Source organism: Panthera tigris, chromosome E3, assembly GCF_018350195.1.
Source record: "Panthera tigris isolate Pti1 chromosome E3, P.tigris_Pti1_mat1.1, whole genome shotgun sequence".
NCBI lineage: Eukaryota > Metazoa > Chordata > Mammalia > Carnivora > Felidae > Panthera > Panthera tigris.
This window is the reverse complement of record NC_056675.1, coordinates 41,054,300-41,067,234: the sequence shown is the minus strand read 5'-3', so window position 1 is coordinate 41,067,234 and position 12,935 is coordinate 41,054,300. Positions and strand designations below refer to the sequence as shown.

General features: G+C 48.3%; 1 protein-coding gene across 1 annotated transcript in view; it reads left to right on the top strand.

Annotated features, from left to right (window-relative positions):
• The first annotated feature begins 2,543 nt into the window (after nucleotides 1-2,543).
• Nucleotides 2,544-12,935, top strand: part of RAB11FIP3 (RAB11 family interacting protein 3) — an 87,792-nt gene continuing 77,400 nt past the window's right edge. Inside the window, exons 1-2 of the mRNA XM_042971201.1 lie at nucleotides 2,544-2,642; nucleotides 6,344-7,474. Of these exons, the coding sequence (XP_042827135.1) occupies nucleotides 2,544-2,642; nucleotides 6,344-7,474 (1,230 nt within the window). The remainder of the gene's footprint in view (nucleotides 2,643-6,343; nucleotides 7,475-12,935) is intronic.

The following is a 12,935-nucleotide window of genomic DNA, read 5'->3' as shown; positions in this document are numbered from 1 at the left end:
GAGTGATCTAGACCGAAAATTTACTTCCGAGTTTACTTACCAAGTGCAAAATGTTAATCTAGTTTTCAATACTGAGAATTAGAAATAGTTGGCCTGAAGTTTTTGTTTATGGCTTGATTGAGGTGTAACTGACATACAATAAATTGTATGTGAAGTGTATAATTTGAAGAGTTCTCTAGGTCTATATCCATGAAAATATTACCACAATCACCGTCACCTGCAGAAGTTTCCTCCCACCCCTCGTTAATCCTCTCTCACCTCTACCTATGCCCCTGTCCTTAGATGACCTGTCCGGAATGACAGCTCAGGGCGTGGGAGGACAAGGCAAGACCAGACAGAAAGGAGGGGAGCTACTCAGGAGAAAGGTGGGGACAGTAGGAAGAGGTGCTGGGCCCTTTTCTGGAGCACCAAGCGTAGGTCTGCTTGGTGGTCCTGCTCCTTTGTCACCCTGGCCCCATCATAGGTCTGTGGCCGGTCCCTTCTTTCCCCAGAATAGAGCTTAGCCCTCCTCCTGTGCCCATCTCCAGGCCACCCTCATGGCCTTCCCGGGGTGCCAGCTGCCCCATGATGCCCTGCACAAGGCTCTCACTTGACCACTGGCTGGCTCCAGCCTGGACGTTGAGCTCTGGGACTCAGGGCTGGCTCTGAGCACAGATGTGCAGCAGCCTGGCCCCCAGAGCTCACTGAGGGAAGGACCTTGGGAAGAGCCTTCACTACCCAAGAGCCTGCTTCCCAGTTCTCTGATCCGTGTTCTCATCATCCCTTCACTTTTGACGCCTCCTTATTCCCCAGCAAGTTACACAAATTACTTTCAAATATTAAAATAAAATGGCTGATACGGGGCGTCTGGGTGGCTCAGTCGGTTGAGCGTCCGACTTCGGCTCAGGTCATGATCTCATGGTTCATGAGTTTGAGCCCCTCGTCGGGCTCTGTGCTGACAGCTCCGAGCCTGGAACCTGCTTCAGATTCTGTGTTTCCCTCTCTCTCTCTCTGCCCCTCCCCCACTCTTGCCCTGTCTCTCTCTCTCAAAAATAAATAAAGATTAAAAAAATTTTTTAAAAAGAAAATAAAATGGCTGATAGAGAAGACCTCACAAGGGTGGGGAAAGAACAGTTTTGATGAAACTGGCTATTAAGTGAGAAAAATAAAGCTGGGTCTCTATCTCACATCACATCAAAATAAAAAAATTCCAAATGAATTAAAGACATACTTGCGAAAGGAAAAACTATAAATACAGGCAGATATCTTTATATATATATATTTTTTAAGGGGCACCTGGGTGACTCAGTTGGTTAAGCATCTGACTTTGCCTCAGGTCATGATCTCACCGTGAGTTTGAGCCCCATGTTGGGCTCTCTGTTGTCAACTCAGAGCCTCCTTTGGGCCCTCCACCCCCCTCTCTCTGCCCCTCCCCTGCTAGTGCACTGTCTCTCTCAAAAATAAAAATAAACATTAAAAAAAATAAAATATTTTAAGTAATCTGTATACCCAACATGGGGCTCAAACTCACCACCCCAAGATTAAAAGTCACATGCTTTACCAACCAAGCCAGCCAGGTGCCCCCATAGACAGGTATCTTTGAGACTTTGGGTAAAATATTTATTTACCTAATTTTAACTGTTTACAACTTCGATTTTTTTATTTTATTTTTTATTATTTTTTTATTTTTTTAAAATTTTTAATGTTTTATTTATTTTTGAGACAGAGAGAGACAGAGCATGAGCAGGGGAGGGGCAGAGAGAGAGGGAGACACAGAATCTGAAACAAGCTCCAGGCTCTGAGCTGTCAGCACAGAGCCCGACGTGGGGCCTGAACTCACAGACCATGAGATCATGACCTGAGCTGAAGTCGGACACTCAACCGACTGAGCCACCCAGGCGCCCCCAACTTCGATTTTTTTAAATGTTTGTTTATTTCTGAGAGAGAGAGAGCGAGCGCAGGGGAGGGGCAGAGAGGGCAAGGGAGACAAAGAATCCGAAACCAGGCTCCAGGCTCTGAGCAGTCAGCAGAGAGCCCAACGTGGGACTCAAACTCGTGAACTTCAAGATCATGACCTGAGCTGAAGTCGGACACTCAACCGACTGAATCACCCAGGCGCCCCAGTGAAATTCTTGAAACATACGGACCAGCCTGGAAAATAGCACGAGACATCCAGGTATTCCCTACCCACATTTACCAGATGCTGATCCTTTGTCCTATGTGTGCTCAGCCTTTGTGTCTTGCAGGGACATAGCAATATAGCTAAAATTTTACCCTGTGCCCCTTTCCTCTTCCAGCCCCTCAACATAACTCCCCCTCTTGTTTTGTTATTTTTACTACAAATGAACGTATTTGCAGCAATTTGTGGTCATTGACCACATTTTTAACCTTTGCAGAAATGGTATTACACGGTCTCTGTTCTGTAACTTGCTTTTATCAGCAGTGCATTTTAGAAGTCAGCACAAGCTGACGTGTGCACGTGTGGTTCATCCATCAGACCTGCTACGAAGCATTCCCTCACCATCGACGACACCTCAGCCATTCAGCAGTCTCTTCGTGCGAGCATGAACACCAGTGCTGTCAAACACCCCTTTCCTGCCTCCTCATGGGCTTGTGCAAACTTCTCCCCAGAGGTACTGGAGGTGAAAGTGCGGAATCGAAGGGTACATAGACCCTCAGCTGTGTCGGTAATGCGAATCCCCATGCTCTGCCGGGTTCAGACTTGATTCTTCCTGATTGGTGTCCAAGGTTACCTTTACTAATTCCCTTGATTTCCAATGGGGTGAGCATCTTTTTTATGTGTCTATGGCCACTTGAGTTTCCTCTTCTGAAACTGCTTATTGTTATTCTTTGCTCATGTTTCTGCTGGGTTGCTGTTCTTTTGGTTTTTGAGGAATTCTTTGTGTATTCTGGAAATGAATCCTTTGTCAATTACATCTGTTCTAAATATCTCTTTCAAGTTGCTATGGACTAAACTGTGCCCCACAGATTCATTATTTGAAGCCCTAACCCCCAGGCAGGGAGAAGATATTTGCAATATTAAAGACTGATTTTATCTGTAGATAATGTCAGAGAATCTAATAAAAAAACAAGTAAGTGCTACGACTGGGCAATTCACAGATTTGGGATCCCAGTTGGTCAATAAACACAACAAAAAATACTCAACCACACTAACAGTTAAGTTCAAGAAAGACAAGATGCCATTTTAAATTCATGGGACTAGCACAGACAGCAGAAATCGTATGTAATGCCTACTATAATTTTGGTTTTTAAAAACTTGCATTTAAAAAAAAGTAGAGGGGTTAAGCATCAGACTCTTGATTTCAGCTCAGGTCATGATCTTGCAGTTCCTGGGTTTGAGCCCCGAATCAGGCTGGGTGCTGTCTCGGAACCTGCTTGGGATTCCTTCTCTGCCCCTCCTGCTCTCTCTCTCTCACTCTCTCAACATAAATAAATAAAATTTAAAAAGAAATAAAATAAAATCTTCTAAAAAAACACATTAAAAAAAAAAGTAGATATGGGGCACCTGGGCGCTCAGTCTGTTAAGTGTCTGACTCTTGAGCTCAGCCCACGTCTCCATTTCAGGGTCATTAGTTCAAACCCCACGTCGGGCTCCATGTTCCATGTGTAGCCTACTAAAAAAAAAAAAAAAAAAAAGTAGGTTTGTGGGGCACCTGGGGAACTCAGTCCAAGGAGCATGCGACTCTTGATCTCGGGGTCATGAGTTTGAGCCCCACGTTGGTTGTAGAGATTACTTAAAAATAAAATCCTTTTCTTTTTGTTAGTAAAAGTAAATTTGTGATCAAATTGAGCCTTGTCGATCACCCTCCCCTTCCTTCCGTCTATGGCCAAATCTTACCAGGTGATGAAGGAAACTTACCCCAGGAGGGACAATCTTACCTTCCAAGTGAGGTTTCTTAACCACTTTCCCTCAGCTCCCCTGGGTGGGTCCAATGAGGCTGTGCCAGGACTCTGTTGAGTCACCTTTCTGGTCTTCATCTTCCTATCTCTTCCCACAAGCCAAATGCCACCAGGGAAGAGGAATCAAGGAAACCTATGTGCTTGGAGATTTCCAAAGATAAGTGTTTATTCAAGTACCTTTCAAAAGTAGGGGTGCCTGGGTGGCTCAGTTGGTTGAGTGCCCAACTGTTGATTTCAGCTCAGGTTGTGATCTCATGGTTTGTGAGATGCAGCCCTATGTCTGGCTCTGTGCTGACCTGCTTGGGATTCTCTCTCTCCCTCTCTCTCTGCCCCTCCCCCATGCACTCTCTCCCTCTCTCTCTCTCTTAAAATAAATAAACTTTAAATTTTTAAACATTTATTTATTTTTGAGAGACAGAGAGAGACAGAACCTGAGTGGGGAGGGGCAGAGAGAGAGGGAGACACAGGATCTGAAGCAGGCTCCAGGCTCTGAGCTGTCAGCACAGAGCCCAATGCGGGGCTGGAAACCATGAACCGTGAGATCATGATCTGAGCTGAAGTCGGATGCTTAACCAACTGATCTATCCAAGTGCCCCTAAATAAATAAACTTTAATTGAAACAAAACAAACAAACAAACAAGAGTCACAGAGAGAAGTTTCACAGACATTCACCCAGACCCCAAATCCAACAGTTGTGAACTGAACCCCACCCTCCCTCCCTCCCTCCCTCCTCCTCTTCTGTGTAACTATTACCAGGTTAAATTAAAATGTGCATAGGGTGGGTGTGGAAGAGCGCCTCCAAGTGGAATCAGGGGCTGCTTTTACCCAGCTAGTTCATTTCATCTGGAATGTTACATCAAAAATGCCCACAGACCACAGAAGGGATGCTTGATGCCATTGGAAAGACTGACCAGGAAGTCGTCACTTTAAAAAAATTTTATTATTATTATTATTATTATTATTATTATTATTTTAATTTAAGTAATCTCTACACCCAACATGGGGCTGGAACTCACGACTCCAAGATCAAGAGTCACACGCTCCTCCAACTGAGCCAGCCAAGCACCCCAGGAACTTGTCACTTTTAATGTTCCATGAACAGAGTCTCTTGAACTATTGCAAGCAGGAAGGTGTATGCTTTCCATGCTGAGGTTCTATTTGGGCATGCCAGCCAACCAGGGAATGCAGATTTTTCCAGTACTGGTACAGTGGCAGGAGGACCTCCTGTTGTTTTTACTTCACCCACATTAACACAGCTATTGAGAAAGGTTGACACATCACTCTAACTACCTCTGAAAATTATGTCTGGTCCAATGCATCAGCTTGATTTCAGATTCTTGTCAAAACTGTAGATGTTTTGAAAGCATACAGCTCATATAAGGAATTGATGAGTTTGGGGAGGAGGATCCCCTGCCTCTCTTTTCCCAATGCCAACCTGACAAAACCTGGAACTGCATGCCCTGGGATTCTGTCATAGGTGATGACTCAGTTAATTACCACACTGTTTCTCACCGTACATTTGGAAACAGCGGTTCAATTTCCTTTGGTTCTTGCCCAAACTGCTTATGAAACATATCTGGTGCGTGTGCCCACCGCATATAAAAATACCAGTTCATACTTTCTCTTGATACATTTCATTGCAGGCTAAATTTAGTACCTCGCCTGGGGCCTGGCAGCTCACCTGCTTCTAACTAGCATGTCTCCACTTTCATGCCTGCTGCAGGGTGTCCGAGTTCCTGTCTGGTGCCCTGTTCCCCACTGATGATGGTGACATCTAGAGAAACAGATGTCAGCTGTCAAAGACAGCCACAGTGTTTGGGAGGCCTGGCTTAGACTGGCGGTTTACACTGGGTCTCCTATGAAAATAAAAGACTTAGTCATAGGTTTAAAAAAAGGTCTCAGTGTTCCACCTCGCGTTCCTTCCGTTACAGATGAGACGGACCGCATTCTCGGGGCAGCCCCACACTCGGGGCGGCCGTTGCCTCTGCCCACCTCTGCCCACCTCTGCCCCATCGCAGGTAAATCCCCGGGCCTCTCTGCGCCGCTGGCGAGTGCAGGGGGCGCCGCACCCGCCCTCCGGCTCTGCCTAGAGCCACGTGCACTTCTCGCTGACCCAGGAGGATCGGGCTCCTCTCTTATCAATTAGTGAGAAGGCTCTACGCAGGCAGGACCCTGTCCCCTTGGGACAGGTGCATATATCCGTATTTTGCTCGTCCGGTTTATCCATCCGTGCAGTGCGTGGGGGCGACTGCTCTGGCGCGCCCCAGCGGCGACGTGACACCCCGCCGACGACACCCGGTGGCACACCGTACGTGGAAACCCCTCTACCCAGCAAGGCGCCTCCGCCCCCCCCCCCACCAGCCCGGCACCAGCCTTTAAGGCAGGCCGGCGAGGGGCGGGGCTGACAGGAGCCGCGACGCGCTGACGTCACGCCCGACGGAAGGCGGGGCCAGGGCGGCGGCGGCGGCGGCGGCGTCTGCTCTGGTACCGTGGGTACCTCAGCCTCCTCGGCAGCCTCCTCCGCGTCCTGCTCAGAGGCCTCAGCGGCGCCTGCCCCTTCGGCCTCCCGCCGCCGCCGCCGCCGCCGCCGCCGCCTTCTCGGCGCCCTCCAGCGCCCGCCGCGCCGCCGACATGGGCCCGCGCCCGCCGCGCTGCCGGGCCGAGGGCAGCTGAGGCGCCGCGCGAAGATGGGCGAGGGCGGAGCAGGGCCCGAGCGCCAGCCCGAGCAGCCCGGGTGCCCCGCGCGCGCCCGCCCGCGCCGCCGCGGGGATGCCCGCGCCCGCCGCCGCGCCCTGAGCGCCTTTGTCTGCCGCCCGCGCCGCCCGCCGCACCACTGGCCTCGCGGGCCTGCGCCGCGGCCGGGGTCGCGCCCATGAAGATGGAGCCGGGCCGGCCGGCCTCCCCCGCGGGCGGCGCGTGCCCCGACCCGGAGCCCGGCGGGCCCGACGGGCCGGGGGCCTCCCGGCGCGCGCCCGCCGCCCCCGCCCCGCGCCGGGCGGTCGGCTCCCCGGAGCCCGCGGCCTGCGCGGATGCCGGGGCGGGCCTGAGCGCCGGGCGGGCCCCGGGGCTGGAGCGGCGGCAGCAGCCCGCCGGCCCGGAGGCGCGCCCCGAGAGCGGCCGGGCGCTGGCCACGGGCCCAGGAGCCTCTTACCTCCTGCCGGGCCCGGCCGCCCGCCCGGACCCCGAGCCCGAACCCGACCGGCAGCTGCCAGAGCTCGGCCCGCTTCTGTCCTGGACTGCAGAGCCCGAGGATTATGGCCCCCCGGTTTTCCCGGACAGCGCCTGCCTCCGTGTGCCCGGCTTCAGCCACAGCCAGCACAGGAGGCCCGAGGTCGACTTCTTCCCTTGCTTCCCCTCGGCCTCGGTGGGCGAGCTGACGCTGGAGGTGGGTCCCGAGGACGCGGACCGGCCCTCGGACTTCAGCCAGACGTGCCCCCTAACGAGCGAGCCCGCGGCGTGTCCGGAGGACGGCCCCCGCCTGCGAGCCGTGTTCGATGCCCTGGACGGCGATGGAGACGGCTTCGTCCGCATCGAGGACTTCGTGCAGTTCGCCACGGTCTACGGGGCAGAGCAGGTAACTAGGCGAGCGCGCCCGGGCCCAGCCGTGGTCGGGGAGCGAGCGGCTCATACCGGCCGGCCCGCGCTCTCCTTTCGGGACTTCTTTGCTCGGCTCTGCCTGAATTTCCCTGGACTTCCTTTCCTGCCTTCCAGGAGCTTCTGTTCGAGGGAGTCACCTTCTCTCCCTGCGCGCCCCCCCCCCCCGCCCGCCCCGCACCACACCAGCTGGTTTTTCCCAGACGGAGAGGCGCTTCTGGCGTGGGGACATGCCCCCGGCCCTTCCCGCCGCCGAGCGTCACGCTGATGGACACCTGTTTTGGGCACAGTTACTTCACCGTGCGTGGTTGGCAGTGTTCCTCCTGGGCCGTGGTTTACTGTTCGGGACACCGTGGTCGCTCAGAGTTTTCGTGTCTAACCCTCTGTGTCCGAAGGAAGGAAATACACCCCAGGGGAAGGGAATGGGCCCTAGAGCCGGGTGGGGCGTGCAGACTGGAGAACTCCGCCCCTCTAGGAGGTGAGCGGTGTAGACGGGTGACCAGGAGGCACAGGGCCGTGTGTCAGTGGGCCCACCCGGCCTCCAGGGCTGCGGCTGCTCCGGAGGAAGGTGGGCCTCAAGGTTTGTCCTCCCCCTGTGTCTCGCACTTAGGGACGTTTAGGTCAGGGTTGTGTGTTCTGACATCCCATAGGTTACTGGCGTCCGCTTTTAAATACTTTACTTAGTCGTGGGAAGTCCCTACAAGGTTGATTTGCCAGTTTTTACATTTTATTGACTTCTCACGTGCACACGTTTGGTAAGTGGGTGTTAGGGTTAGGACTAGAGGTTTCTAAGGAAAGAGGTAAAGTTGACACCGTGCTGTTTAGGGTGTCAGTTATAACATTTACGAACCTTTATAGGGGACCCATGTGTCCCCCTGAGTATCCACAGCGTGCCTTGAGCTGTAAAGACCTGGGTCCTGAATCAGCCCGGGAAGAGGTGCGTGTCCCTGTGGGCATCCTGAGCGTTGGCGTCAGTGTCCTGCCTGCATTTAGCTCTGTGTTGGAAGACGTTGCTGAGGATGGGCCTCCCATCTCTTAGTGTCTCTGTGTCACTGGCACAGAGACATCATAGGACTGGCAGTTTCCTGTATTGGCAGCGTGGACTGTGATTGCTGGTTCAGTTTCTTTTTCCTTTCCTTTCCTTTCCTTTCCTTTCCTTTCCTTTCCTTTCCTTTCCTTTTTTCTTTCTTTCTTTCTTTCTTTCTTTCTTTCTTTCTTTCTTTCTTTCTTTCTTTCTTTCTTTCTTTCTTTCTTCCTTCCTTCCTTCCTTCCTTCCTTCCTTCCTTCCTTCCTTCCTTCCTTTCATGTTTATTTATTTTGAGAGCAGGGAGGCAGAGAATCCCAAGCAGGCTCCTCGCGGTTGGAAGAGCCGGATGTGGGGCTTGATCCCACGAACCATGAGATTGTGACCTGAACCGAAATCAAGAGTCTGATGCTTAACCGGCTGAGCCACCCAGGGGCCCCTTGTTCAGTTTCTTTTGATGCTTTTCCTTCATGCCACTGGGCTGGAGGACACCTCGGCATCCTTGGTTGTCGTGTGTGTGTGTGTGTGTGTGTGTGTGTGTGTGACTAGTGCCATGTGTCCCCTCCCCAAACATACCCTTCCTCTTTACACCAAGCAGCGATTTTAGAGAAATACAACATTTGATCTTGTTACCATAACCTGACTCTGTGGCTCGTGTGAAGCTCGTGTATGTTTTCACTGGAATACCGCCTTTTTCTGAAGTGGTGGTAAGCAGGTGGTTTTCATGTCACTTCACGGGTAAGGAACCGGAAACCCAGGAAGGATGAATCACTTTCCCAAGACCTGACAGATTGTCAGTGCTCCAGCAGGGACTCTCACTAGGTCTTTTGAGTCGTAATCTTTAGGTGGCTCTCACCTTACTAGATATGGTGGCTCAAAGTGTTTCCACAAAGTTTCGTGTTACTAACTGCCATAAAATCCGTTTCATTTGAGAAGCGCCTTTTGTAATTGTCCTTGTCTATCACAGTGGGAAAAACTTGGGTGCTATTTGGGGTTGAGCTTTCTTGTGATCACAGAGTAGAAATGAGTCAAAGTTCTTTGCTCTTATAGCTCCTGGTGGAATTTTAAATTTGGCGTCAAAGCCAGACGACTTGGGGTTTGGGGGAATGGGCGAGGATCCGGAGATCGCTCGTGGCATTGCCCCTTTCGTCTGCTGGCCCAGACTGTGCTGGGTGTGATCTCAGCTTGACTTGGACAGACTTCCTGGGATGGTGGAGGAGAGCTCTTGTTTTGGAGCAGATAATTTACGGAGTAACGAAAGGTTGATTTTTGTGTCTGTGTAAGCTTTAAGCTTTGCTAGCCTTTATTATGACTCAGGATTGCTTTTTCCAAGTCTGATGTCAGAATGCATTATAGAAGAGCAAAGAAAAGAAATATTTTCTGATAGTGAAGTCGTTTGAGGAAAAGTGAAGATTTCTGCCTCATGATGAGTATTTTTAAACTTTTAAATGAAAAGTCTTAAACATGTTCAAAGATAGAGGGAATGGTTTAGTGAAACCCCCCGCCCCAGTTGCTCTAGTCTTGGCTAATCTGTCAGCTCCCTCTTTCACACTGTGTGGGAAGTGCACACCTGACATTAGATTCCATCTGTATGTATTTCAGCGTGTCTCTAAAAGATAAGGATTCTTTTTTTAAACATTTGTGATTTAAAAAAAACAACAACCCTAGGAACAGATAAGGTGGATAAGAGCAATAACGATAAGTTTTTGTACTTTCCACCTTGAGATTTCAAAATATTGAGTGCATGAGACTCTTACCCTGGTCACATTACTGTCTTTGATGATAGCAGCTCATTATCTTGATTATTGTCAAATTTTCAAAGGTAGCACGTTGAATAATCTGTTTATGAAGGAAGCATTTTAAATTATTTAAGCTGATTATCTGAATTTTTAATGGAAGCAGCTCCTATTTATAATACAGAAGGCTTTTGTGTCCCTCTTTCTTTAGTAATGTCATGGTGTGTTTGGCTCCCCTTACATCATCTGGGTGGTAGATCAGGTGTGGTGTAACATAACACAGTGTTAGTTATCAGCAGAGGGAAGGAGGAAAAGGACTGTAGTGGAGCTTTCTGGTTGTATCTTGCTGAGGCGGGAATTCATAGGCACTAGTCGTGAAGTTGGAATAGGTTATTTAAAAAACAATTTTTTTTAACATTTATTTATTTATTTTTGAGAGACAGAGAGACAGAACATGAGCGGGGGAGGGGCAGAGAGAGAGGGAAACAGAATCTGACACAGGCTCCAGACTCTGAGCCGTCCGCACAGAGCTGACACATGCTCGAACTCAGGAACCGTGAGATCATGACCTGAGCCGAAGTAGGACGCTCAACTGACTGAGCCACCCAGGCATCCGTGGAATAGGTTATTTTTAAGGCCTCCACCATTTCTGAAGATTCTTCATTGACATGACCCCTTCATACTAAGAGGGCTGATGCTTTTGTAGCCACTAGCAACTCATCCTAAAACAGAATTGGCAAAATAAATTCCAAGAGTAGTGTAAGAAAGGATTGGTTTCTTTTGGCTTTACTTTTGAAAGGAATTAATTACCACTGTAAAGATTATCTTCATGTTTATTACTACACTCACTTCAGCATTTACATTTAATAGTTACTGATCCTTTCCAGAGTACCTACACATTGAAACACTGAATGCCCTTCACTGACCTTGTAGGCACTGTCCTCTTCAGTGCTTGCATGAGTAGGCTGCTGAAGGAAGCGTTGATGCTCAGGTCTCCCTGCTTCTTGTTCCTGCCATGCTGCTGGAGGGCAGTTGGAAGTCCCTAGAGACACAGCTGCACCTTTCAGTTGCCTCAGTGTCCTTCCTGGTTTCTTTCCTAGCCTTGAATTTGAGTGTGGGTGTATCTGTGTACATGAGAGAGAATGAATGCCGGTGTGTGAGCAGGTGCATGTGGGAGCTGGTGTGGGGTGTGCGTGCATACTTCTGGGTCTGTGTGTTGGATGAATTACTAAAAGGCAGATGAGGTCCCTTTCTGTGCTTGGATCACAGGCAATTTTGCTAGTGTTTTAAAAGCATCTTTTTCATATTATAAAAGTAACACATGCTTATTAAAAATTGTGAAAACAAAGAGTAATGTAAAATATAAAACAAAAAAAAAGTGGCCAATAATCCTATTTCCCTGAGAAAAAATATCACTAACATTTTAGTGTATCTCCCTACAGACTTTTTTGTACACACAAGCACACACATACGCAGAGCTTTGTACACAATTGAGATCACAGTGGGTAAAAGCTAAATTATTTTTATAGATGTTCATTGTTTAAAAACATGAGACTAAGTCATATCAGTAAGCAAAATAAGAAAAATAAAAACCACCTATAATTTCACCACCCAGAGTAACTACTTAAAATTTTTAAATGTAAATTAAAATATATGTAATGAATGCTTCATTGTACAAAAACGGTGTAATTCCCATGTCTGTTGTTCTGAACCCACTTTTTGACCTGTTTTTGAAATTAAAGATCTCTGATACCAGTTTACTTGTTTCCAGGAAGATTCAGAATTGTTAGGTGTTATTCCCACACAGAAACTGACATATAGGAAGAATTTAATTCCATGTAGACCGCACAGACAATGTTGTAAAGCACACCAGGCTCATGAATTGCTTCCCTTCCAAATACTTATTTGTTTCAATTCCAGAAACAGGGTCCAAACATTAGTTAAAATTGAAATATCAGACACAAGAGTTAGGCATCCACTGAAGACTATTATGTGGTCCTTAGCAGTGGTTATTACAAAGTTACCAAAGTAATTTAGATTAGTGCTTCTGATGGAATGAATTGTATACCATTATTATAACTGTGAAAATTGTCCATGTGGAAAAGTTTTGAAGGAAATACTAAAAATTAGTTGTAGTGTGTATGTGTGTGTACTGGGGAGGTATATTTGTAGAAGGGGGTGAGTGGTAGGGATGGGCTTGGTTTCATTTGAGGTACGGGCCACATTTTCTGTTATGTTTACTGATTTTACTTGGGAAAGTAGTGTCTGTATATGTATCACAAATTTCAAACCATATAAAAAAGAGTCTAGTAAAAATTTTATTACAATCTTTAGAAATAGAAAATTACACCCTAAAGATAAAATACTTGCATGTCTTATTTTGACTCAGTTAAGGCTTTAGATCAAAATACAAAACACACCTAAAGAAACTCAGATTTTTCTGAGGAACTTTTTATAGAATATTGAATTAGCATGTTCAGACGCTTATCGAAGATAGACTTAATTTCTGTTGATATTTGGAAAAATGCATATTAAAAATGCCTGTAATTCTTAAAGGTTGGCTACTAGGTGCGATGGTGCTTTCATCAATGTCTAATAACATAAGTAATTCTGAGAGCTTCCTGGTGAAAAGAATTGCACTGTAATTTTTGAAAGTTCTTGAGAGTGGTAGAAATGATTCA